The sequence below is a fragment of the Anopheles bellator genome, chromosome 2 (genome assembly GCF_943735745.2).
Source record: "Anopheles bellator chromosome 2, idAnoBellAS_SP24_06.2, whole genome shotgun sequence".
Classification (NCBI taxonomy): domain Eukaryota; kingdom Metazoa; phylum Arthropoda; class Insecta; order Diptera; family Culicidae; genus Anopheles; species Anopheles bellator.
The window spans coordinates 10,131,624-10,156,098 of record NC_071286.1 but is presented as its reverse complement, the minus strand read 5'-3'; the positions used below and the strand labels follow the sequence as shown (position 1 = coordinate 10,156,098).

Sequence of the window (24,475 nt, the reverse complement as noted above, 5' to 3'; positions counted from 1 at the left end):
GTCGGCCATGAAAAAGCGGCGACCACGGCGCGAACGGCGTAACGCGGAAATATGCTGAAATAATGCGCTTGTCGCCTCCAGAAGCAGCCACAAAATAAGCAACACTCACGCTCACTGCAAAAAAACCGGTACCGCAAAAAGCGCACTTTGGTACTCTACTTATTACTGCACTGTACTTGGCTTCTCCCTTTCGCTCTAACTGCTCTATGCTTCAACGACGGGCTTTTGAACACCGGAACGCGGAAACTACGCTCGCACTTCTCGAGTTTTGACGACGTTTGAAATCAACTCTTTGGCTCTGAGTTCTGAGTTTCTGCCTCTGAATACAACTGACTTTCGAACCTACCTTTGACTCGCCAAACCTAACCCGCCGACCGCCGACGGTTTCTTCGGAACTGAGTTGAATTGAATTTTGCCCATCGGGTCGCTTAACCAGCTTCGGGCAACGAACTAAGAGCAAAAAATAAAGAGAGAGAGAGAAAGAGAGAAAAAGCTTCGGAAAACTCCATACCATTACGTTAATAATTCTTTTCAACTTTTAATAGTTTAGTTGTTCAGTTTTTGAGTACTTGTATTTGTTTGTATTTTTGTTTTAGTATTGACGGTTATTATTATCACTACTTTTTATTACTTACTAGCAGGTCCCGGCGAGCTTCGCCACGCCTCATTTCATTCTCATTTCTCGACTATCCGGCGGTTTAGAGGATCGGACTTCCAGATGACGTCCGATCGGCCTCCCTTCCCGCCTCCCGTTATTCCTCCGTTTCGTACGATCAGCTTCCCTTTTCATTTTCCGTTACTCATCCTTTTCAGACAATCGCGATTCCCGGTGACGTACACGATCGGCTTCCCTACCCGCTTCCCGTTGGATACATGTCAAAACTCGCACCAGCTGAATTCGGCTCAAATTGCTTGAAAACTATCCGAATTTTGATGAGATTCACCTAGATTTTGTATGGGAGGCCCCCTTTGTAAAGAGGGGAGGGGTTTCAAACATTCACCAGAACATTTCCCCACCCCTAAAACCCCCGCCTGCCGAATTTGGTTCGATTTGTTCGAAAACGTTGGAATGGTACGTTACGTATGAGACGTTACGTATGAGACGTTACGTTACGTTACGTTTGTATGGTAGCCCCCCCTCCCCGGAGGTGTGGGAGGGTCAAACTTTCCTATTCACAATCCAAGGCCACAGAACTACGCTGTGCAAAATTTCAAGCGGATTGGTTCAGTAGTTTTGGAGACAAAGCGGTACAGACAGACAGACAAACATCCATTTATATATATATAGACTAGCGGACCCGGCGAACTTTGTTCCGCCTCAAAGGCAATGGCCCCCGGTGATAGAGCAGTTTGTAACGCTCGTCTCTGTCACGCATTCCCGTCTCATGGTTTCGATTCCCGATGCTGGCGTGATAGAGGGGGGTTGGCGCGGGGCTAACAACCCCGCCCGTAAAAACGAACTGTTACAGAGAGCATCAGAGATTAACATTGTCTCTGGTTCAGGTTAAGGCCGTTCAGCGGTTGTTGCCCAATAAGAAGAAGAAGAAACATAATACGTAGCAATAACAATAATAGGATAATCTTCAACTATATTCTTTGTTAGTATAAAAATAAATAAATAAATACCTTGAATGTCGGATTAAATCCTCGTTCATTGATAATCTTTGCTCCAAATGACGTCATTTGATAACAGCTATTGTAATTTCGATTGTTTTCAAGAAAATTACGTGACTCGGGTGTTTCACCACAAAGCAATGAATGCCAAGGTTCTGGTGGCTGAGTCAGTAATGGCAATTTAACTTTTTCACTAAGGCAGCACAATCCGGCCGTTTCTCCGAGAAATTTCAATGCGTCGCATTTGTTGCAACGAACGTTTATTAGTCCAAAGGTCCAATTCTTCTTCGGGTACAACCGCTGAGCAGCATCTTGTCGAAACAATTCAGCATCTTGTCGAAATCAGCATCTAGTCGAAAATTTCGATTGATTTCTATTTTTCGCTCGACGATTTCGCGCTGCCAACTAAGCCGTTTCACAGGCAATTGTATGTTCTTCTTCAATCATTTTATTCGCGATGTTTCACATCCTTCTTGCACTACAGCTTTGTCGGATCGCCTTAAGACCGTGTGTTCGCGGATTGTGTTACGGATAGATTTGGACAGTTATTTTACATTTGGCAAGGTACGTTGTGAAATTTCTTATCCACAGCACCACCAATTTGCACAGAATATCCTCCAAGGGATACTGGAATGGCGAATAAACGACGAATAAAATTTCTCAGCATAATCAAGCGTTTTGAGTTTGAAAAGAAAACTTCCATTTTTTCACAATTTTTTGACATTCAGTTTTTACCGAACTTAAAAAATTAGATGCCAAACCATTTGCCATACAACAGATTACAACAGATTAGTTTTTGGAACAGTTTTTATTTTCTCTTTGACACATTTTAAACAATCATTTGGTGATAAGTAAGAGCAAACAATAAATAAATACAATAACTATGCTTTCCTCTTGGAAGGTTTGGAACATTTATCGAAATAAAGCGATCATAGCGATCATGATTGTTTAAACATTGAATTCAAATTCAATTTTATTCGAAATTCCGAAACTTTGCTTCGACAAACGTCACTCACGTTTATGTCTGCGAATAGAACGACCCATAGCTGCCGGAACTGCGTTCAAAACCATTTGGATTAAACATTTTTCGTAGTTTCTTCGTCCAGGAATTTTTTGCGATTTTAGCACAAGCAAATGACATACTGAACAATAATAGGGCATTTATTTCCAAATGTTTGTTGTATAATTCATAGTTTCAACCTGTAGTTCAACTAGCTAATTTCGTTCTCAAGACGAATTCGTTTAATTAGTTCTGAAGGACGATTAATGTTCTATCTTTCAAAACCGAGAAGTCATCGTTCTTTGTCCATTTTTCAGAAGAAACATAAAGATTTTTTCTCGGCGATGAAAAAATAAAATTTAAAAAGTGAGCAACTTCTCGCCGAATGAGCTACTGTCATTCGAAATGTCATCCACGAAACTGACAACGAAAGCAAGCGTCGTTTTTCTCAAAGGGGTCTTGTGCTGGTGTGAAAAATTGCATTCGAAAGCCGAGTAATCGTGCTCTTTCAATGCAAAATTCTTTTTAAACCGTCCCCCTGTGATTGTTGTTAAGCCGTATTAAAAGTTCAACCTTTTTTGGTAGAGTTTCCACCGGTTTGCGTATAGTTGGTCCGGAAGGCGTTTGCGGCCTTCCACAAAGTGCGAATCCAAAATGGCGTTGCCAGCGAACTATAAACACAACATACCCGGCCCATCGATGACGACTCCGCAACGGATGCGGCCTTCCGGTTCGGGGGCGGATCGAAAGGACAACTCCAACCCGTTCATGCACAGCTCGCACGGTAATCCGGCGTTTACCCCGCAAAAGATGGGAAAGGCGTCGGCCGCATCGGAGTCGAAGATGATTAAGCCCCCCAAACCACCGGAGAAACCGCTGATGCCGTACATGCGCTACTCGCGCAAGGTATGGGACTCGATGAAGGCCTCCAATTCGGACCTGAAGCTATGGGAGGTGGGCAAGATTATCGGGCAGCAGTGGCGAGACCTGCCGGACGCGGAAAAGGAAGAGTACATAGCGGAGTACGAGCAGGAGAAGGCGGAGCACGAGAAAAACATGAAGGCGTACCACAATTCTCCCGCCTATTTGGCGTATTTGACCGCACGAAACAAAGTCAAGCCGGGCGATGGGGATGGCCACGAGCCGTCGTCGCGCTCGAGCTCGAAGGGTCAGCAGCAGGATCGGCGTATCGATATTCAGCCGGCCGAAGATGAGGACGATCCGGACGATGGGTACTCGTTCAAGCATGTGGCATACGCAAGGTTCTCGCGTAACCATCGGTTGATTAACGAAATCTTCTCCGACGCCGTCGTGCCGGATGTGCGGTCCGTCGTGACTACGCAGCGGATGCACGTTCTGAAGCGGCAGGTTCAATCGCTGACCATGCACCAGATGAAGCTGCAGCACGAGTTGCAGCTAATTGAGGAGAAGTTCGAAACGCGCAAACGCAAGTTTGTGGAATCGAGCGAATGCTTCCAGGACGAACTGAAAAAACACTGCAAACCGGCGGTCGACGAAGAAACGTTCCAGAAGATGGTCGATCGACAGTTTGAGATGATGAAGCGGGAGCGCTTGCGGGCGTTGGAGGAAGCACAAAAGCCTCCGGCACCGGCTCCGCCACCACCTGCTACGGTGGCCCCGCAAGCTACCGGAGGCGCTCCGACAGCTACTAAATCCGATGAGCAAACCCCGGAACAGACTAACGTTAATGAACCGGCAACCGGGCAGGAATCCACGACGGGGACCGAGGTGGGCCCGGGATCGCCGATGGCTGCAGCAACTTCCGACGAATCTCAAGGTTCGCAGGAATCTTCGACGGCCCCTGTCGCCGAGAAAAAAGATCTTGCCGAGGAGCCGAAACCGGACGCGAAGGAAGAAATGCATCCGAAACCTTCACCGGAACCGGTTAAGGTTCCAGCTCCTCCGGTAGCTCATTCGCCGGCCCCGGTCGGTCCACCTTCCACTGGCCACCCCGAACCACCCACTGCAGCCCCTCATAGTGTGCCCTCGGCTCCTATTCATCATCAAGCTCCGGTCGTTCACATGCCACCGGTTGTCGGTGGTCCTGTTCCTCAAATCGCTCCTCCGCATTCGATAGACGCCAAACCGGAAATACCGCCCACATCGACTGTTCATCACACATCCGGGCATCCACCGGTCGGTCACCCTCAGGTCGCCCCGGTTATGCCACCGGTTCACGGCGCCTACCCTCCGCCACCGGGATCGGCAGTCGCACCTCCGCATCAGATGCCGGCTGCTCCGACACCACCACCACCATCGCACACTCCCGAATCACAAATTCCTCCTCCGAATGTGACCGTTCCTCATCACCAACCACCGCCGCCGCATCATATGCCACCGCACATGCAACCGCATCCGGGAATGCCAACCCACGGTTCGTTCCCCGGATATCCGCATGCCGGGTCTCCTCGTGCTCCGTATTATCTTCCCGGTTACGGTGGCCATCCGCAACCGTACGGTCAGTATGGGCACTATCCCTATCATCAACCGCAATACGGTCCTCCGCCACCACCGGGAGGTTATGTTGCTGGTCCACCAGGAACTCGACCACCACCGGGACACTACGGGCCGGAGGTTCACCATGCGGAACCACCACACCATGGGTACGGTCCACCTCCTCCACCCGGAGCAGGAGCACCAGGTGGTATGCCACCGAGCGGTCTAGGAGGACCGCCACCACCTGGCCCTCCGCACACGGGCAACCCACCAACGGTGGTCACGGCAACGGGAACCGTTACACCACCCACGGTTAGCGCACCACCGCCAGTGGCTGGTCCGGAACCGGGTGAGATCGAACCAGTCAAAAGCCCGGCTTCGGCGCCGTCCAAAAAACGTAAGAAGAGCGGTGCCGGCAGCAAACACGACGATCCGGCCGCCGTCGATAAGAAGGACGATTAAGATTAACGGTTTTAAGACGATTGGCTTAAGATCGAAAGCCCAATTGTGTATGCTTGTTTCTCTTCCCTTTTCTACCATGATTGAATAAATAACCCGTACATTGTCAACAAGATATTCATTCAAATAAAGCTAGCTCTCAGTGTTAGGATAAAACCAAACAGGATTCTTGTTTACTATTTCGCTATTCACATTTACTTCCGTAACTCAGGTTAACTTGAACCCATCCAATTATTCAAATATTCGTATGATTTTTGAGTATATTAAGGATTTGGGCACAATCTATAAGTGAACTTGAATCAATCTTAGCAGTCGATTGTTGCCGATCGTCTGAGTCGCGCATCGTCGCATACTGAGACGCGAATGAAAACAGTGACTACTATTTTTTACCGTTAGAAATGAGCGAAGGAGCTTCAAAAGTATGTTTTATTTCGGTATCATCTAACCACAACATTACGTTCCGGTTCCAAAAAATCTCCGCACTTTCCCTTACCCCTTACGGAATATTGGCCAAATAATCCTGCACGTCCGAGGGATCTAGCCGGCGGAAACCGTTCGCATCACAGATGCCCACCTCGATGTTGTCCGCATTCATCTGTCCTTCGAAGCCTTCCTTCAGGGTTAGAATGGCCGTGTGGACCGCGTCGTCCAACTCGAGGTCCTCGCTGTAGCGCTTCTCGAGGAAAGTTTTACCATTATTGGCGTTCTTGCCCATGGCCGTCGCTTTCCACGCAAAGTACGCTCCGGATGGATCGCACTGGAAGAGGTAAGGTCGACCCTCATCCCAGCCGCAAATCAACAGAGATACTCCGAACGGACGGACACCACTGTTTAGGAGGGAGAATACAAAATGGGTCAGTTTTGTGCACATCAACATGTGACGGTGTGGTGGCTCACCCAGACTGCGTGTACTCCTGCATTACGTTGGCGATCTTTTGCACCAACTGAGAGGTCGGAATCGGTTCGTGGTACGTAAGGAAGTAGTTCTGGGCCAACTTACGAGCCTGTCTCACCAGCAGTCGGTAGTCCGGTCCCATACCGGAGTAGATCATTCCGATATGGTTCGTCACCATCTCGACCTTGTGAACGCTGTGCTCTTCGTACAGGATCGACTTCTGCTTGTTCTCCGTCGCAATTACGACTCCATTGACCGCCTTGATACCGACCGATGGGGCACCGGCCGCGACTGCCGCTAGAGCATACTCGATTTGTACCAACTTTCCAGAAGGACTAGACGGACGGAACGGAAACGGAACGGAAACACAAAACATGAGAGTGCGGTTCTGTCACAGGTAGGAAATTTAGTCGGTTTTGCATCGCGCCAACTTACCTAAAAGTGGTCAGTGAAAAACTGTACCGTTCCGAAGCCATCCCGAAAAGCGATGGATGGAAAATGCAACGCAAAAACAATTATTTCTCCACAAAATTCGTTCGGCGAACTGAGCAACGACGAGCAGGTCTGAAAACAGCTTTCTCACCGACGTTGACAGCCGCAAACGCGACCAAACGTCAAAGACGGCACGAGGAGTACTAGAATGGCGATGTTTTATTATTTCATAGAAACAGTTATAAACGGTTGCGCGGTCGTTAATTTACTTCTGAAATATCAATTTTTCACTGTTTTCTCTGATTATTTCGAAATGAAAATGGTTTGTACATTTGATAGAACATCAGCCAAAAACAGTTGCAGATTTTCTTAATTCAAATCATTCGAGTATTCGAAGTGAGCAAACGAAGTGAGAAGCGTCTCACAGAGTGAGTTTTCCTTTTTCGTGAGCATTTTCTCATTTGTTTTCCTCATTCTCATGGCAATGGGAAAATGTAATAAAGTCCTGTTCTTGTCAAAAATTTTCACTCTTCACTGTCCACAGTTCAAAGGGAGCATCGAAATTTTGGAAACTACTTTCTGAATTCATGGGTGTAAGAGATGTTGTTACTTAAAATTGATTTTTATCACCTTATCACGCGGTTGATTTTGTCTTTTCCCCCAGAATATGCGACAAATGGAGCAAAAGTATGACCTCTCGAAGTGCCAGATGTATCACGAGAAGAGTTCTTTCGCTTTTTGGATCGTGCTGGTGTTACTGTTTTGCCTGGCGTTGGGTAATCTCTGTCTAACCCTCTCGATAACGGCTATTTTGCGCATCTACCGCGGTATGGAAAACATCGAACTGATACAGGATGCGGAAACGATCAAGTTCTACGGTAACATCGATTTCGATCGTGTGTACAAGAAAGATGGGCTTCTGGAGAGTTTCTATGACGAGCCACTCGAAATTACCGGCGACGATGCTGCGGTAACGATCAATCTGGTTAACAGGAACGGGCACTCGCACAACAAAATACAGCTATCGAAAAATGGCAGCTTTTTGAAGGGGATTAATCACTTCGACGTGAAGGACCCGGCCACGGGTAAGACAGTATTTGCCACATCGCGGCCACACTACAACATGCCACAGGGAGCTTCGGTGCTGCATGCACACCTCATCAATACGGGGCGCATCGCGTCGCCGATCAACGACACGCTAAAGCTGCAAACGCGTAACAAAATCACACTCAAGGGCACGGAAGGCATCCGAATGGAGGCCAAAGAAATGTTGTGGTCGGCGGATCAGAATATATCTCTGAAATCGGACAATGGCAGCACCATCCTAGTCGGCGCCAATGGAGTTTGGGTGAACGTGAACAATTTGCCCGTGGTCAAGAACGAGCACGGAATGCGGAGCGGTTCGAATCAGTACAAGCTCTGCGTTTGCTATCCCCAGGGACGCATTTTCCGCATTGCGGTGCCAAAAACGCATACGACACGCGTGAATTGTGCTCATTTTGCGGCCAAGCAGGATCCGTGTGCCTAAGCTGCGGTTGGAAAGTATTCTTACGCGTGTTTAATAGTTGAGGGGCTAACATATCGACTTAAGCATTAGGTTAAGAATCTATTTGTAGTTTATTAAAACAAGGGTTTTCAATAACGTGTCCGATGCGAATAGTGTTCAGTTGATGTAGTGGTTTTAAAGTAGTTTTAGGACGAATATTGTAGTGCTATTGAATCATAATTAGATCCTGTTTTACCACAAAATAATCCCGAAGTTTACTAACGACTTAGTTAAAGCGTATTAGACAAATAAATACTCGAAATATCGTTAAGTTCGTGTCTATGTTTTGATGTAGTTATTTTTAGTTACAATGAAAATGTTGAGAATTAGCTTCCGGAACAATTCACTCCAAAGGCTCGTCATCCAGCACATCGTCGACGCACTCCATATCGTCATCTTCGCCTTCCTTCTTTTCCGAAGGTTTTTCATATGCCGGTTCCATCGGCGACACAACGACCCCATCCCAGACAGACATGTCCTTTGCGACAGTCGTATTTTCAATAAAGCCCAGGATGTGTTTGTATCCACCGTGAGCCAAAACGCGGACCAACGTTTGCGCCGTCATGCAGCATTCGTCCTGTTGAACCAGCGACATCGAAGTGTGGACCCGGAAGTGGCCCACCTCACACGGGTCCGTAATACCAGCCGATCCGGGCACGAATAGTCCCGACGAGAGCAGCTGAAACACGCGCCGAAACGCAACGTTCACTGGCAAAGCCTGCCGGCTCGGGTTGTTCATGATGGCGGAGTGTGCAAGCAGATCACAAATCCACGGGTTCAACGGTTTGAATCCATCGAATCGGCGGGACAAATCTTTCAGGATGCGAATGAGCACCTTAATCGTCGAGTGGTGTGCATTCTCCTCGAACCAGCGCGTGTGGCGGATGGCGGCCAGATGGCTCTGGATGATCTTGAAGTCGAGATGCTTCTCCGGTTCCAGTTTGCGCATGTTTTGCGGCAGCGTGGCAATCATGCAGCGCACCTTGGCCAGCGAGTTGGATATTTCGAAACCCTTTTCGCTGAAGGCAAGCGATAATGCTTCCGCTTTCGGTACCACTTCCGTTTTCATCGACTTTTGTAAATCTTCCTCAACCTTTTTGCCCAGCGCTTCGGCACAGTCTTTGGTGGGGAACGACTTCAGGATGATTACTATATCGGCCACGTTACCACCGGCCATCATTGTGCCCTTTTTGAACGAGCCCACCTGACGCACTTCTTCAAGTTGGCACTTGGTAAAGTCACCCGGAGCGATTACGATATTGTCCAGCACACCCTGCACCTTCGAGACGAGGTTCGAAATGGCCGTTTGCTCAGCAGCGGTTGGCGTGAGATCCTGGCTGCGTTTCAGCAACGCATTCGTCAGCATTGTGTCATCCTGGGCCGGTTGGACGCGCGGGAATGCCATTTCAGCGAGTGTCAGATCAAACGGGTGCCGAGGAAGAAAGGTTTTCTTGTTCATGAACGGTGCCCCGCGTACTCCACGCATGCCCATTCCCATGCCACCACCACGACCACCACCTCGCATGAGTCCCGGTCGTACCATGGTTTTCTGACTAAAAATGAATAAACGTGCTAAATGGTTGATGAAACACAATCATGATTATCACAGCAAACACTTACTTTGTGGTGGACGGCGTAAAATAAACCAAGATTGCGCGGAACCAGTGCACTAGCCGGGCCGGAACAGAAACAATTATTTGTTATCGATCGAGAAAATCTCTGTTGACGTTTTCAGGGTGCAGCAGAAGGGCTTTTTTCACGCACAACAATGTTTGTACACAAACCATTTTCAGCTACGAATTCTTCAAAAATTAATGATTAATGATATTGACCAATTCAGGACGGCAAAGTAATTACTATAAATTATTACCCTTTTGAGTAATTTTTAAGAACGTATTCGTTTTATACTAAATAATTGTTCCTGAGGCATTAAGGCAATTTTACGTGTTTACAATCTAAAATCTAGTTTATTTTGACTCATATGTGTCCACATTTGATTACTTTCGCAAATGTTCCGGCACCTCTTGTATCTCTACCTTTGTCACTTTCAGTGCCACACCTTCCGGCAGATTGCGCTCGATGTACTCGAGGAAAGTATCCAGCGTGGAGCCAGTCATCTTGTGAAAGTGCATAAACCGATAGTAATTACGCACTTCATACTGCACACGGTGTTTCTTGTAAATATGCACCGACTTAAGCAGTGTTAATCGGTCTTTGATCGACTTCCGAAGGACCCAGCTGCAGGATGGAGGAAGCAAAGATACATTTTAATTGAGTGACGAACAGTGCTGGTGGCCACGACGATACATACTGCTTTCCGACTTCGATGTCTAAATGTTCGGCGGCGGTTTTAGCAAAAGTAGCATAGCTTTTCATAACTTCCGGTTCGATTCCTTTCATTTGAAGCTCTACTCGACTGTACAGTTTGTCCGGTGTCCCGGCGGAAGGCTGCTGGTCGGCAGCTGCCGGTGTTGTTACTTCTGAATACCACCGGACCGCTGGTAGTGGCCGAACCACTAGCGGGGTAACAGTGCGCGAAAGGTTAAACCACTGAAACAACGAATGAAAGTTATTTGGAGATTTACAACACTGTTTCGTTCAATAAATACGAATTGTTACCCTCAGCATGTTGTGTTGTTATTCAACAGAAACCAAAAAGCTGTAGAAACGCGGCTGTCAAAACTGACAGCAAACATGTGTAGCGATTCTATGAATTAATTCGATGTTTTACTACTGCAAAAGTGGTGAGTATTGTTGTACAATCTTGCATAAAGGACATTGCGTTCTCGTAATTATTCTTATAAGAATAGACTCTTTCGAGAGACAGCCTAGCTGGTAAAATTGACTAACGTGCCAATATTCTAGGTACACTTTTGAAAGAAATGGCATCATTGCTTTGCTTTGGTTTAAATCACTATTCAGATTTGTGTATCAATAAATTAAAGCATGATTTAGCTCTGCGAGCCTAATTAGTTCTTCGAATATCAATAGCGTTACATGAGAACCTTTCTGAATTTGAAATAAATATGACCCACATTTGCCAACCCTCCCCAATGTCACAGTAACTCCTGACGCAATTGCTGCCGAGTGGTGGATTCGCAGGACATTCGCGAGAACATCGCATCCGAAACTACATTCCGGATTCGCGAGGATATTCGTTTGACACTCTCGTAGGGTATTTACTGAAGGAATGTACCACAGCGAGAGAGAGACAGATAGAGAAACAGAGCGAGAGAAAGAGCGAAAGAGAGAGAATGGTATCCTGCCTAGCCAGGCATAACAGCATTGCGAATCGGAATCGAACGTACCCGGTCCCCCGATTGGCCGATAGTCGAAATCTTGCACAATTATTACTTAGTAGCAACCGTTTAGCACTTAGTAGCGAAAGGTCAGGCCTGTGACTGTTGTGAAATGAAGTAACGGGAACACAGATTATCCAAAGCACCGGGGCCGCCAATCGCTCCAATCAGTGTTCGGAGTGTGTCTAGCCGTGCCAAGCACTGCGTCTGCAGAGCGCCCGAATGTGACCGTGTGAGCGGATTGTGGAGTGTGTAATTAACTGTCTGCCAGGCCAGTCGGCAACCGCATCGGCCTATGCACCGGACCGGACCATGGGACAAACCATCAGCAGTTCGGGTGAGTGATAATTATATTAAACAGACACATTTTGCAGCGTTGCAAACGATGCCAAATTTACATAACCGCAAACCGAACACAAACCCTGTCCGGGGCGGACAATCGATGTAAACAATGCCTTCCGGAGACTACGGCGGCTTATCGGACAGGAATTCCCACGGTTGCTTGGTTTCGCCACCGACTATCAGGCTAAGCTCCAAAATTAGACCGGACGGGGATATTACTGTAGGCCCGGTGGAACGCAAGTGTGTGCGAGTTGAGCGAGTTCCGGCCGAAAAGATACGTTCGGCAAGGGGTCACACGGTTGTCTCTCTTCTGATTCTTTCTTTTTTAGAAGCGATGCGTCGAAACCGTATTACACCTGTCGTACGTACGGCGGGCGAGGAAGTAAAGAATTAAGGGAACCCTTCTGAAGCGAATCCACGCTGCAGCTGATAATTCGTGCAGCGCACACGATCCGAAGGGTTCCGGAGACCGTCTTCTCATCAAGTCGAACGACCGGAATGATTTTTTCTTTCAGCTCCGTTGCTGCCGGGAAGGCGAAGGCAAAAAAAATCATGAAACACCCGCCGAACGGAAGGCGCGTGTGGTGCGCGAGTTTACGGAAATTTGGGGCAAGCGGATGGCGCGATGTGCATACGCGCGAAAGGGCGCGAGCAAACGATGCAGGAAGTGAGGCATATTAATCGCTTACACCTTGCGCAGGGCGATCGCAAAATTTCACCAATTTCCCCACACACTCGCTGTCGATGGCCGCCGCCCGTGTGCTGACCGCGCGGAAGGAAGATTGCAGTTTTGCGTGCTTCCGCTATTAGGGGCCGGTGAAATAATGAAGCGGCGTTCCATCGTCGCGTTTCTCCCGTGGCACATCGCGTCCGTCTCGTGCATCTTTGCCCTTTCCCAGATCGAGAAGATCGTCACCTGTGGGCCACCCGTAGTGTTGCCCCCTGTGTGGCTCGGTCACCGATAAATGTTTTGGGACCTACCCCCACGACCGGCTATTGTATGCGTCCTCGAGCACTCTAAAAACCGTGACCTCGGCTACTGTCCTATAAGGTCCGACACCAGCACCTTGCCGTTGATTGGAATCGTATTCACTGTGACATCGTTAGAAACAATGGGCTTCGTTTAACATGTACCGGTCTCCCGGGCCAGGCGGAGCGTACCAGAACGAATGGTTCTGTTGTATGTACGCCGCTGGGCGCTTACCGACCCCGCTTAGCCCTCCAGGGAAGGGACACCCGAGGCGCTGCTCATTTGCAGGCCAGCCAGAAAGCGGAGACCAGAGACCTTCCACCCGGTTTACGCTATCGGTCGATCCGCTTTGACCCGGTCGTTCCATCCCACACTGGGCTCGTAAGCGCATCTGTAGTCGATCAGGTCGATCAGCTGTCTTCGGGAGACGAAAGAGAAGATGGCGAAAGAAGAGTCGGAAGATCTGGAACGCAGAGTCTTCAGATTACCTGTGCGAAGGATGCACGGTGCGCAGGCACCCTGTGGGAAGGACAGCATGGAAGCGTTCTCGGAGCAGGGCCAGGTTTAGGGACCGGGGTTGGCTGAAATCAATTTTCCAACTGTTTCGCTTCGATTCGACTGTGACGACGAGCAGTGCCCGGAGATCGAACGATTGAAAGTAAACACATGGCCTTCCTTCAGCGTTTTCGGGAAAGAAAACTAAATGAAAGTTTGCCATTAGCTAACATTGCCATTTTTTTCCCCTGAACTTCGTGGTTTGATCATTAAAAAAAGACTATATCCTGATCGCAAGCCACTATCATGTAGATGACCTCTTAGGCCCTATTTGACGAAATGTAGCAACCAGTATTGAGATGAGTAAGAAACGCACCAGAACACGATTAAGATCTGCAGCTTAATTGCAGATGCAGCAGGTCTGACCCAGCGCTGCCAGATGATGGATGTCCTTTTTTCTTCCTACGCTTACCTCTCCCGGCGAACCAGGAAGCAACGCTTAAAACAAAGCAGATTGTAGCACCCCTTCTCGACGACATCTGTTCTTGGGCTCCAGGCCAAATTATTATCATCATCTGCGTGTACCACTTTCTACGAGTCTGGGCTCCGGACGAACTGCGCTGGTCAGCGGTCGTGAGGCCATGTGGGTCCGAAAAGGATACACTTCGTTTCTCGACCAAATCTCACGCAGCGTGCTCGGTGCACCCAGCATGCACTGGCCACTGCCAGCATGTGCTCATCGCCCGGACTCTCCGCAGGTCGGCCCCTATCTGCTTCAGCTGCTGTCGCTCTGTCGGACGGGTTTGCTTATGTCGCCTCACCAACAGGCCGTATGATAAGAGCTGGCACTGGCGAGCCGGCCGGTTTCTCTGAAGAAGTGTGACCGGATGGCACCGGCCGGGCGTTGAATCTGAACGATAAACGCTCCGGCTATCAGCTGCGGCTCGCTGTCGGAGAAATGTTTGCACACTCCTTGGGGCGCAACACGGTGCTATCGGCGCGACGGAGCAGATGATGACGAGAATTAAAATGTTGCCATTTACGCGGCTGCATGAGCCGAGTGGCATCTGCTGGACCGTTTGACGATCGTCCCTTACTTGCAGAGACCATCATTCTCGACTGTGTCCACTGTTTATGTTTATACGAAACAACCCATGAGCCATGTGTTGTTTTCGTGGGCCGGGGCTACCGTTTCCCGGCCCATGTCCTTGTCGCACGCGTAACGATGCTGGCCCTTGTAATGTAGGCAACGTTTCGGAATATATAATGAGGTTTCCACGACCCCGGCCGAAGTGTTGTTCTAAGAAGCACGGCCCAAGGATGAAGGTCTTGGTGACCGTCCTTTGCAGAGGCAGCTGAGCGTTACGTTACGCAGTTAAATGCATCTTGTGTTAGTTTTCACGCCTCTGCCCTTACGGCCGGATTAGGGCGGGCCGACGTGTCGGCATGCCGCCCCGGAGAAAGATAAATGCATTTTCTTACGAAGGTGCGAATCCCGAAGGATAATACCGTCCATATGGTGAATGCTTTAGCTGGGTTTAGTAACGCTCTCGCACCTTCACACTATGTCCCGCGGATTCCCCATTCGTCGATCTTTGAAGTTGTTTCGTTAAAGCCATTTGTAGCGACTTCCTGCAGGAATGTAAACAATCGTACGCAGCATAGTGCTGGCGAACGGCACAGCTCGGGAAACGAATCGATCGTACGCGGGAAATTCCATCGCGGGCTCATCAAACGAAACAAAGTCTAATTTTATCCACCCGCGATCGGTCGATCACCACGCGTCTCACGATCGCGCGATTAGGCGCTGGAATGTGGCCAGAAATCCCAGTTGAGCGTTCTGCCAATTTCTGGCCCGTAAGCACACTCTCGACTTCGACCGGATCGGATCGGGACCGCACATACCGCCAGATGGAAGGCAGAGCCATCTGGGTGACGCGGACGGATAGCTCGGCCGGGGGTACGTCTGCCGCCCGTCGAAGGTCGGACTCACGAACCGTGCGTAGTTGTTTATTTTAAGACGCGTCTCCCGGCGTGTGCGGTACCAACGCAGCGATCTTTGCTCCCGTTTAGCATGTGCATGCAAATCATTTCGTGGCCAGAACCGCGACCCATCCATCTCCGGGAGCACGCACTTCAGACGCGTCATGCTCCGTTGGTCCTTTAGGTTTTTTTTTCGCTATGCTGCACTTTCCCGGCTGGGGCGCGCCGATGGGGGGAATGTTTCTTTGTTCCAGCGTTTGTTTTTAGGGTTCAGCGATCTGCACCGGTTGCTGGCAGCTGGTTCCGTGCTGTTTATTACTTTGTTTCTGCAGCGTTGTGTGCGGGAAAAAAATCCTCCCCAGCCGAGCCGATCCGGTCCGAGGGGTGTGTTTGTGTCATTCGTATGCAAAAGACCCGGTTTTGCTGCTTTAATTTTTGGGGACATTCGGGGTGGCTTTACGGAGGTATAGAATGTTACAAATGTTTGTCGAATGTGAGTAAACTGGTGATCATAGGAAGGAATAAAATAGTTGATGAATCTTAAAAGAACATAGTTTCAATTTTAAAGGAAGGCTGATAAAACAAGTATTGAAACCAAATCGTTCAAACAGAACAAGAAAACCGCGATCGTGTTGGTCGAAGAAAAGATTAAACTCTCCTTAAATTCTCCAAAGGGCCTAGAACGTTAACTTTGTTAACAATGAGGCAAATGATGGAGTTTTTAATAGAGGAATAAATATCGAATTATGAAGCATTTCCTTCGTTTAATTACCAACGACTACTTAACGTACCTTCGGAAACGCTTGCCCATATTCGCCGGAATGTCCGATGTAGGGACGCAAGCAGAGTGCGTCACGCGTACGCTTTGCTCAATAACATCTGCTCCTGTTACGGCACGTCTGCGGTATTTTTCACAATGTCCTCGTTTTTTATCCAAACGAACGAGAGCGCGTGCCCATTTCACCCGCCGGAGCTGTCGTTGTTGATCTGTTCTCTTTTCTGCGCGGCTATTAATTTGATGAATTTCACCGGGTGTAGTCATCCACGAGGGTACCGCCAGTCCAGAAGAATGCCACCCGGATGATGGCTCACCCCGTCGGCGTCGTCGGCACGTTACATATGTCCGGTCACCGGGCGATGGGTGACCCGGGCGGGTTCTGGACATGGTTCCACCCTTCAGCACGTGCGCACAGTGCTCGTGTGCGTAATTACGCGGTCTAAATACTAGGTCCACGAGTGGGCTATCAACGGCACGCACGTTGGCCCGTCGGGATCCGCGCAGGTCCGCATGGATGGTTGAACTTTATGAATGGACGGCGTTATGAATGGCTAATTGGTCCTGAAGGGCCCCACGAGGTTGGTTTAGTTGAGCATTTAAATTCAAATTACTTCCTAAGGTCACCGCATTCTAGGGTGGGAGGTTGAGACCTCGCCTCGGCGCGTGTGTTTATTTAGACGCGGTTCGGCGGACCGATTCATTTGGGAGGGCGTGCTTTGCATGCGTGACGCAGCCACCGGACGGGGTGCCACTCAGAACGGAAGAGCCGGCACGTGGGCCCGGAAGTCGTTCCGGAGTTTTGGCCATCGATATTGTTCTCGTTGCGGCGCACTGCACACCGGCAACACCTGACCGTGACCACCGGCCGTGGGTCGTACCGGGAAAAACCCCGCACAGAAACCGAAGGCCCCGCGGTGTCCTCCAGATCCAGGGCTCATCGTGAAACTTTTCTCTCCCGTTGAAGCGTCTACCAGAAATCGTCGGAACCCCTTCCGTCGCCCGGCGGTGACGTGGAACATATGGAAACGCGGTTCCAAAATTAACCGATGGCACGCGTACGAACGGAAGTTCGCTCCCTTCCCGGCCACAGCTGTCCGATGCTGCTTCCTCTGGAGGCGTGCTCGAGACGGAGCATAAAGCGATTTACCACGGTTTTCATGCCGAGCAAGGGCCAAAGGAAAACCGACACCGGGGTCGGTTCGGAGCACGTCAAAGGAAGAGTGCCGCCGCCGCCGCCTGGCACCGGTAGCCGCTCCTCGCCGAGCAGCGGCACGTCTTCGGTTCCTTTGCGACATTGTCTACACGGCTTCTGGCTTCTGACGGCCTGGTTGGCGGAAGCAAAGCGGAAGCGAGTGGGAAAGAAAGCAACGGGAAGCTGGCGAATGATGCTTGAAGCGACATCTGCACGCACCAGCCAGGCCCCTCTGCTCTGGATCTCTGGACGCCTTGAGCAAGTACTTCGGCGGCTACCGAAATATTCACATTTTCGCCGTACGCGTGCCGTCGGCGGTCCTTTTTGGTCCGATTCTCATTTTGCGCCCCGGTTTCGGGTCGATCTTCGATCGGCTTACGATCGGTTCGCTCGCGAAGGAGCGCATAATTCGTTGGCTCCTTGCCAGCGCCCGGGCTCGGGTTTCTTGGGGTGGGGCGTGATAAATGAAGACGAACGAAAATTACACTGTCCACAGGTGCCACTTAAACATTAACGATCGCCCACCCGGGCCCGCGAGGAGTTTGATCGTTGAGGGAAGCGCAAGTTTCCAAATTCTCCCCAAACAGGCTCAAGTATTCCAGTGAAAAAATCTTTCAACATATATTGTTGTCTTCCATTTTATGATCCACATATAAAAATAGACATTTTCTATGCTTCGTCGGCTTGTCCCCTAACATATTCAGCCTCAGATTGCCTCAGCATAGCGATGCATCGCAAGGCAATCGGGGGAACAGATGATTCGAAAAAGCGGACAGAGAAAGGGAAGACGAGCCGGGAAACTGAAGACCCACGAGGCGAGGCTCCGGCCTCCTGCCAACCACGACACCTTCTGGCGTGCGCCAGCGAGCATTAGGGCCCGGCTGCGCTGCCCTCGGGCCTTTTCACTCGCTCGCTGCACATGCGATCCCTCGGGGGTCAGGGATAAGATCTTTGCAAGGTAAATTGAGCTCGACGAAGCCGGGTGGAACAGAGCAGTGAATGTTCGAAACCGCAAAGTACTATTGATTGATCTTGATCTGTTTTGGCTCTCCCAGGGTTGCTGTTGCTGTGCTGCTGCTTCGATGGTCGCGGCAGCAGAAGGAAAGCGCAAAAAAGGCCTTTTCTTACGGTCGTGGTGCCATATGCACCGTGGTGCGCCAGGTTGGCATGCTTTCGCTTCGGCCCTATTGTGCGGGCCCCGTCCGTCGCTGATGCTGCGGGGGCTATCATTTGGTTTTCATCTGACGCAACGCAAACGCGGAAACGAATGCTGGCGGGCCCAAGACATATGCCAATAAAATTAGGTTTGCATGCCGATTGTGGACAGGCTGCGGGCCGCCGGGACATCTGCCGCCATTGGAAGCCAGTTATTCGGGTTCGGTCCTTCGGAGCTTTTGGCGCTATTCGCGAGGATGCCAAATTGCTTCATTAAACTATGCTATGCATTTTTTTTGTTGGCCGTCCGATTCCCAACGATTCGAAACTAGACGCACAAAACATCTTCTCCTGGTGAACCTGAACCTGGGGTGATGAACGCTTCTTGGAAGTGAATTTTTCAAACTGTCGCTCGAAATAGAACGGAGAAATGCAAAAGAGCTGGGAAACAGACGCGAACGGGAGGGAAAAACGGCCGTACTTTTGCGTGTTTAGCTCCGGCTGCCCGGCTGGATGACGAAGATTCGTGTTCTGGAGGGTGCCGCAAGTATAAATAAACGCATTTTCTTTCGCCCTACTATTGGGCCGAGAAACAAGTTCCGTAGCATTCGCATCGTTCAACAATTTAACTCCATTTATATGATAGGATTAAATTTGAGCGAGTTTTGAAAATTCTTTAATTTGATCTTTCTGGATTGAAAGCGTTCAGCAGCTGTAAATTCTGCTATCCTCTATCGAAAAGGAACATTTCTGCAGGTGCTAATATTTTGTAGTTTCGCGGTGAATCGAGTTGATCGACAAGCTTAGTGATTGTTGATCAGCCCAAATTGCGTTTAGATCAGTTTAGTTATTGCAAGCGCCGAAGAAATTCAATCTAATCTACTTTTGGATCGAGTATCATCGAGAAGGTGTAGACATTTTCGTCGTAGTAACCCAATTTTTGTAACCGTCTCCACGGAAACTATTGGTCTACCTTGCGTCAACACGAAGTTTCCATTTCGCTCAATGTTTGCCGTTGATCGGAATCCAGCGTCATTCGGTGTTGTTATTGATGGCGTGTTGACGTACCAATGTTTGCACTGCAGCAATAAGATCGAAGAATTCCATCGTCCAGCTAAAGTGACGCAGTAGAGCGAGATCGCGCCGACGCCTGTGGAGGTGAAACCACCATCCAGACCGTCTTGTCACATCGTTATCAGGCCCGGTGCAGAACCGTGTGGGCCCGGTGTGTCACGGCTGTGATCGGTAGTAAAAAATACACCCCGAACGAGAGGCGATACCAGCAGCTTGCGATCGTTGTTTGAGCCACCGCAAAAGGGGCACGCACCCGTTGTGTTTGCACACTGCCATGGCCGTGGCAGATGTTTTCCGCCAAACGGGAAGCGAATGAGGCCCCCGCCGATTCGGGGCACCCCCAGTGGCTCTTCCGATATGTTAATGTTTACTCTCTCCTCGGAGTCGGCCTCGGATGTGTGGGGTGTGTGACTTACGAAATGGCACATGGCGCGTGCTGCCGGTGCTTCAGAGGAAACCGGCGCATTTCCGAAAACCGCAAAGAAGTGCAGCATAACGAGGGAAGCGAGCAGCAAAAAAAAAACTCGACCGCATGGAACTAGTTCGAACGATCGAGAGGCGTGCGCCCATCATCATCCGCGGGTCCCGTTAATGACCGTCGCCGGCTGCACATGAGGGTTGCCCGAGAGGGTCCTGCGCAGCAGCCGTCGTCTTCGCGCATCACCGGCATTGACTTTCGGGCGCAAGGTGCTTTTGCCAGGCCGGTCGCCGGTCGCGCTGTCTCGCAGCAACCGCACTACGCGCACGCTCATCGGGTATCAGACCCGTCAGCGGCGCGTCTGTGTCCTTTTTTCTGTGTGCCGTTTCGTCCCGTGCGCGTTCCGTCCTTGTCGCTCGTTCGAAGCCGAGGCCCCTTGTTTTGTATGTAAAACATCTGCGCGTACGCACCGCCGTGCGCCGTCTTAAGCGCGGTCCGATCCTAATGCCTGAAGCGGCAGGCGGCGGGAAGACGGGTCCCAGACAGGGCCATAAGTGCGACCGGACCCAAAATGCTCGTCTCTGATTGGTCGGGGGTCGCGTGGCAGCCGACGGACCCGATGCCGGAGCATAATTGTTTTTTTTCTTTTTCGTTTGTGCGCCTGCTGCCAACGCCGGCTGCTGCCTATCACTGGTTTTCTTTCCCGTTGGCCTTCTACACACGTCCTTTTCCTGGGCCCTTCGCTTCTCGCCCGGGTCCAAGGGAATCGATCCTTGGGTTCCGTGAACCCGAAGGTCCCGTACGCGCGCGCGCGCGCGCGCTCTCCTTCGGCCGGTAGGAGTCCTTTTGCGTGGGAATCGCGTGGAAGAAACCGAGGATCCTGCCGGGGAATTGATTGGCATCAGTCGCACGCCAGTTGCACCGAGCTGCACGCCACAGGACCTCTCTTTGGCCTTTGGGCCCACTCGACGCCTGGCGAGCGGCGGGTTCGGTTTTCGAGGAGGGAGAACATTTTTATTAAAACGAAATCCCAAAGAAACAGCTGTCCGTGGTCTTTCTTTTCCATCTCGAGCTCGAGGTTCTCTCGTGGCCAAAGGTTCGGTTCCCCTTCTGTAGGGCGTAGTTTCTGTAGTTTCTGCTGAATTCGAACAGCGGGTTTTTTCGGGACAAAACGTACTATTTTCGTTTCGTTTTGCGAATGCTATTTTTTGCACCCTCCTTCAGACGGTTTGATGGAGTTTCTTGGACTGTTCTCGGCTGGTATTGACCAAAATTGAGCTTCGTTGGATGCCCAGCCATGCATGGGACCGTGGATTTCGGGGATTTTCTCAGAGTTTTGCAGAAAACTCCAGAGACTGAGAAAAACTCATACATTGCGCGTAGGTTACCTTTGCAAAAAGCACCCAAAGGATGAAGTATACCCTTTTCGAAGAAAGTTCTTTACATCCTTTACAAGGAGCGAGATTTTTTTCGTATATCTACCCTTTTTTGTGAATGTTTCTTCACTTACTTACTTACTTACTTAATCCGGTTACAACCGCCGAGCGGTTGTTTCTTCAGGTTTTAATTAAACTTTTTCCATTACTATTGGTGATCCTATTTCATTTCAACTGTTCCATTTAGAGGTAAGGATTGGGATTATTGACAGTGCTGAGTAAAACTTTTTTAAGAAATTGTGTTACAAAAAAAACTACACCCCAAAATGATATTTTTTTAAAATGAAAAATAGCGGCACTTCATCGTCCTGGGACTGCGCAATTGTTGTGCCCCCGAATGAGCTAAAGACCCATCAGTATGCTGATCACTTCACGCATCCGGCAGGCCGCTGCGCGATTGAACTACTTTTCAGTGAACTCTCCCGATCGAAGTTTCGTGACTGGACACACTTTTTTGTTCGTACGATCGTGACCCTCATTCAGCGCACGTTAATTTATGCGAAACTTAATTAAAAACGCAAAATTGCGTGTGTTAACACAAGCGAAACTAGTTCAAGCGAGATGATGGGCCGCCATGGAAGCGATTAACTTGAGTCTAGTCCATTCGCACCGGGGCCACGCATTGCTGATGGACTTGAATTTTCATTTGATCGAGCGATACGAACGAGCTGTTGAATAATTGAAGAGACGCACCCAGCGATCGGATGATAAATCTGACGTCCAAACTGTGTCAAACGTCCAAATGTTAATTGTAGCAGTGTTATAATGGAAAACATGTTTCTAATCTTTTCGTGATAAAAAAACCGGCTAGGAAATTGACTTTCGCTGAATTAGAGACAGATCCCTTCCGGTCTCTCGCGGTGTTTTTGGGCAATCAAAACTTTTCTCCTCCACGTCAGGCAGGTTCATTAACGTTTTTTAATTTCCTGCTGCACGTCTGGTCTGCAGGGCGATGAAAGTAAGCTGCTAGAAATTCAAAATCTATTCCCACGCCACCAGAGCGGTCCTAAAACCGCTGCACAGACACAGAAGTCTCCACGGCGAAGGGCCGAGCTCGGCATCTGGCGATGTGCCTCGCAGGACCTTGATCTCCGGGGATCTCTGCCGTACGCTTTCCACCACCCGCTCAATCGTTGCCTTCTTGCTCCTAGCGTTGTTTGCTTCCTTCTGCCTAGCGCTACAGTTTCTACGCGACGTCTGGTTCCTGAAAATGATTTCCGAATGAATGGCCTCAAAACGGAAGAGGAAATTTCCGTTTTCGTTCCCCCCCTGCGTTGCGATCGCGCTTGATTCGAGTCCTGGCAGCGCAAAGTAGGTGCGCAGATGTGTTACGGGGATCCTGTTTTTTTGGGCCTGTCTCGTACTTCCTTCCTTCCTGCACCACGCTGCGCCGTAATGGTACTTCCTTCGCATCCTGCCCATGTGCTGCAGAAGGCCGAGCAAGCGAAAGGAAACACGATCTTCTCGGCAAGATCCCCGATCGGAAGTAAGGTTGATAGATAGATCGGAAGTTGGCATTTGCTCACTTTTTTTTTGCTGTTTGCCCCTCTCTTGTACCTTATTCGTTCGCCATTTTCTTAACGTAGACGTCGTCCTTTTTTGTTATTCAGCACCGATGAATAGATCCGGAAACTTCCGTGCCCACCTACGAGCGGTCCGTCAATGGCAGTCCTTGGTCCGTTTCCGGTAAGGGGTCCTTCTTCGGCGATTCGGTTGACCCCTGGTCGGCCCGAAACGCGGATCGAATTAGGAGACCGAGGCCTTCCGCGTGAAGGTACCACTGGCGGTCTGGTGCTGATTGCACCTTCAATTACGGACACGAATTTGCAAACGGCACATCTGGCCGAGGTGTGGATGTGTTCCTTTGGAGACCTTCGCCGGCTCGGGAAGCCACGGGTAATGATATGCACGGCACATCTGGCGTCAGCGGTATCGGAAGGATGGTTAGAGAAACCCGAAACCGATCACCGATACCTTCGCCGTCGATCGGTGTTGTTGTCCCTGTTTCCATTGATTGCCGGCGTGTAATTTCTTTTGTTTTAGTGTCCTTTCCCGGGACTTTCCCGGCGCTGGGCTGCTGGACTGCGAAAAGGGTCTGCGAACGGAAACCGGTTCCAGCAGGGAGTCAGCCGGAAATGCCCGAACCGGCAAACAGATGTGTTTGAGTTTGCATTTTTTCGGTTTTACAATCCTCGGTTCCCGGGCTGGGATAGGGACCGGGGGCTTCTTCGGATTTTCGTGGGCGTGCTGGAACCGGTGGGAAAGTTTGGTTTCCGAGGACGCCGGCAATTTAAAAATTTGGGTTTTGTTTTACCAGCCCCGGAATTGGCTGCGTAGCGCCAGATGATCACACGGTGCGCTTTCCCCGAACGAGAGCGAAGCCCCGGGCCGGGGAAACTCCTGAGAAAGTCGACCGGTGCGGGTTAAGGGCGCGCGGCCTTTCTGTGTATTTCTTGTGTTTTTTCGGGTTTGTTTGAAGTAATTATCTTACCCTCGCCGTTATTATTTATGACACCGACTGATTAGTAGCGCCAAGGGAGTCAAAGTCGAGGCCGCCATTTTTGCCTCCAAGATTATCCTTCGAAGAGGAGCATTTCGAAGATGAGCAGACAAAAAAATCAGGATAAAAAGGTGAACAGTACAAACTTTCGTAAAATGGTAATAACTTTTATAAGCTCTCCGTCTCATTTCGGTTAGCCTTTCTAAAAATATCGACTATGTCTTCTGTCATATTTCCCTTCGAGCCACATACTCCGAGGTCCATAAATAATCCACCAATGACACTGTCAAAGTTGGCTGCGATTCGATCCTCTAGCCGGCCCAGCATAAAGAGCAAGAAAACAGCGTTCAGAAGCTATTGGTCCTGTCATGGGCCGTGCTCGGCGGAACGCGGTGGAATTGGGCCACAATATTAATGGCGCGCGCGCCGA

General features: G+C 49.8%; 5 protein-coding genes across 5 annotated transcripts; 2 read left to right on the top strand and 3 right to left on the bottom strand.

Moving 5' to 3' along the window:
* The first annotated feature begins 3,082 nt into the window (after positions 1 to 3,082).
* Positions 3,083 to 5,623, top strand: LOC131209826 (SWI/SNF-related matrix-associated actin-dependent regulator of chromatin subfamily E member 1-like). Its single transcript, XM_058202970.1, has one exon. It carries the CDS (start codon positions 3,269 to 3,271, stop codon positions 5,531 to 5,533), a length of 2,265 nt encoding a protein of 754 aa, XP_058058953.1. The 5' UTR covers positions 3,083 to 3,268; the 3' UTR covers positions 5,534 to 5,623.
* Positions 5,624 to 5,925: 302 nt separating this feature from the next.
* On the bottom strand, positions 5,926 to 7,008 carry LOC131209848 (proteasome subunit alpha type-2). The gene is made up of 3 exons (XM_058202993.1): positions 6,861 to 7,008; positions 6,428 to 6,760; positions 5,926 to 6,357 (listed from the first exon to the last, which is right to left on the bottom strand). The coding sequence occupies exons 1-3, from the start codon at positions 6,899 to 6,901 to the stop codon at positions 6,027 to 6,029; spliced, it is 705 nt and encodes a 234-aa protein (XP_058058976.1). The 5' UTR covers positions 6,902 to 7,008; the 3' UTR covers positions 5,926 to 6,026.
* A 377-nt stretch (positions 7,009 to 7,385) lies between these two features.
* LOC131208615 (uncharacterized) lies at positions 7,386 to 8,679 on the top strand. Its single transcript, XM_058201415.1, has 2 exons — positions 7,386 to 7,450; positions 7,522 to 8,679. The coding sequence occupies exons 1-2, from the start codon at positions 7,445 to 7,447 to the stop codon at positions 8,383 to 8,385; spliced, it is 870 nt and encodes a 289-aa protein (XP_058057398.1). The 5' UTR covers positions 7,386 to 7,444; the 3' UTR covers positions 8,386 to 8,679.
* Positions 8,476 to 10,071, bottom strand: LOC131208614 (interleukin enhancer-binding factor 2 homolog). The gene is made up of 2 exons (XM_058201414.1): positions 10,024 to 10,071; positions 8,476 to 9,956 (listed from the first exon to the last, which is right to left on the bottom strand). Exon 2 carries the CDS (start codon positions 9,944 to 9,946, stop codon positions 8,747 to 8,749), a length of 1,200 nt encoding a protein of 399 aa, XP_058057397.1. The 5' UTR covers positions 9,947 to 9,956; positions 10,024 to 10,071; the 3' UTR covers positions 8,476 to 8,746.
* Positions 10,072 to 10,397: 326 nt separating this feature from the next.
* Positions 10,398 to 11,059, bottom strand: LOC131210510 (small ribosomal subunit protein uS10m). The gene is made up of 3 exons (XM_058203768.1): positions 11,023 to 11,059; positions 10,715 to 10,953; positions 10,398 to 10,641 (listed from the first exon to the last, which is right to left on the bottom strand). Exons 1-3 carry the CDS (start codon positions 11,029 to 11,031, stop codon positions 10,401 to 10,403), a joined length of 489 nt encoding a protein of 162 aa, XP_058059751.1. The 5' UTR covers positions 11,032 to 11,059; the 3' UTR covers positions 10,398 to 10,400.
* Positions 11,060 to 24,475: the final 13,416 nt, after the last annotated feature.

Coding starts and splice junctions, on each gene's coding strand:
- LOC131209848 (XM_058202993.1), bottom strand. CDS start 6,901: ATGGCTTCGGAACGGTACAGTTTTTCACTGACCACTTTTAG. Junction 6,761..6,860: donor TTTTCACTGACCACTTTTAG/GTAAGTTGGCGC, acceptor CCGTCCGTCTAG/TCCTTCTGGAAAGTTGGTAC. Junction 6,358..6,427: donor CAGGAGTACACGCAGTCTGG/GTGAGCCACCAC, acceptor CCTCCTAAACAG/TGGTGTCCGTCCGTTCGGAG.
- LOC131209826 (XM_058202970.1), top strand. CDS start 3,269: ATGGCGTTGCCAGCGAACTATAAACACAACATACCCGGCCCATCGATG.
- LOC131208614 (XM_058201414.1), bottom strand. CDS start 9,946: ATGGTACGACCGGGACTCATGCGAGGTGGTGGTCGTGGTGGTGGCATG.
- LOC131210510 (XM_058203768.1), bottom strand. Junction 10,642..10,714: donor GACATCGAAGTCGGAAAGCA/GTATGTATCGTC, acceptor TCCATCCTGCAG/CTGGGTCCTTCGGAAGTCGA.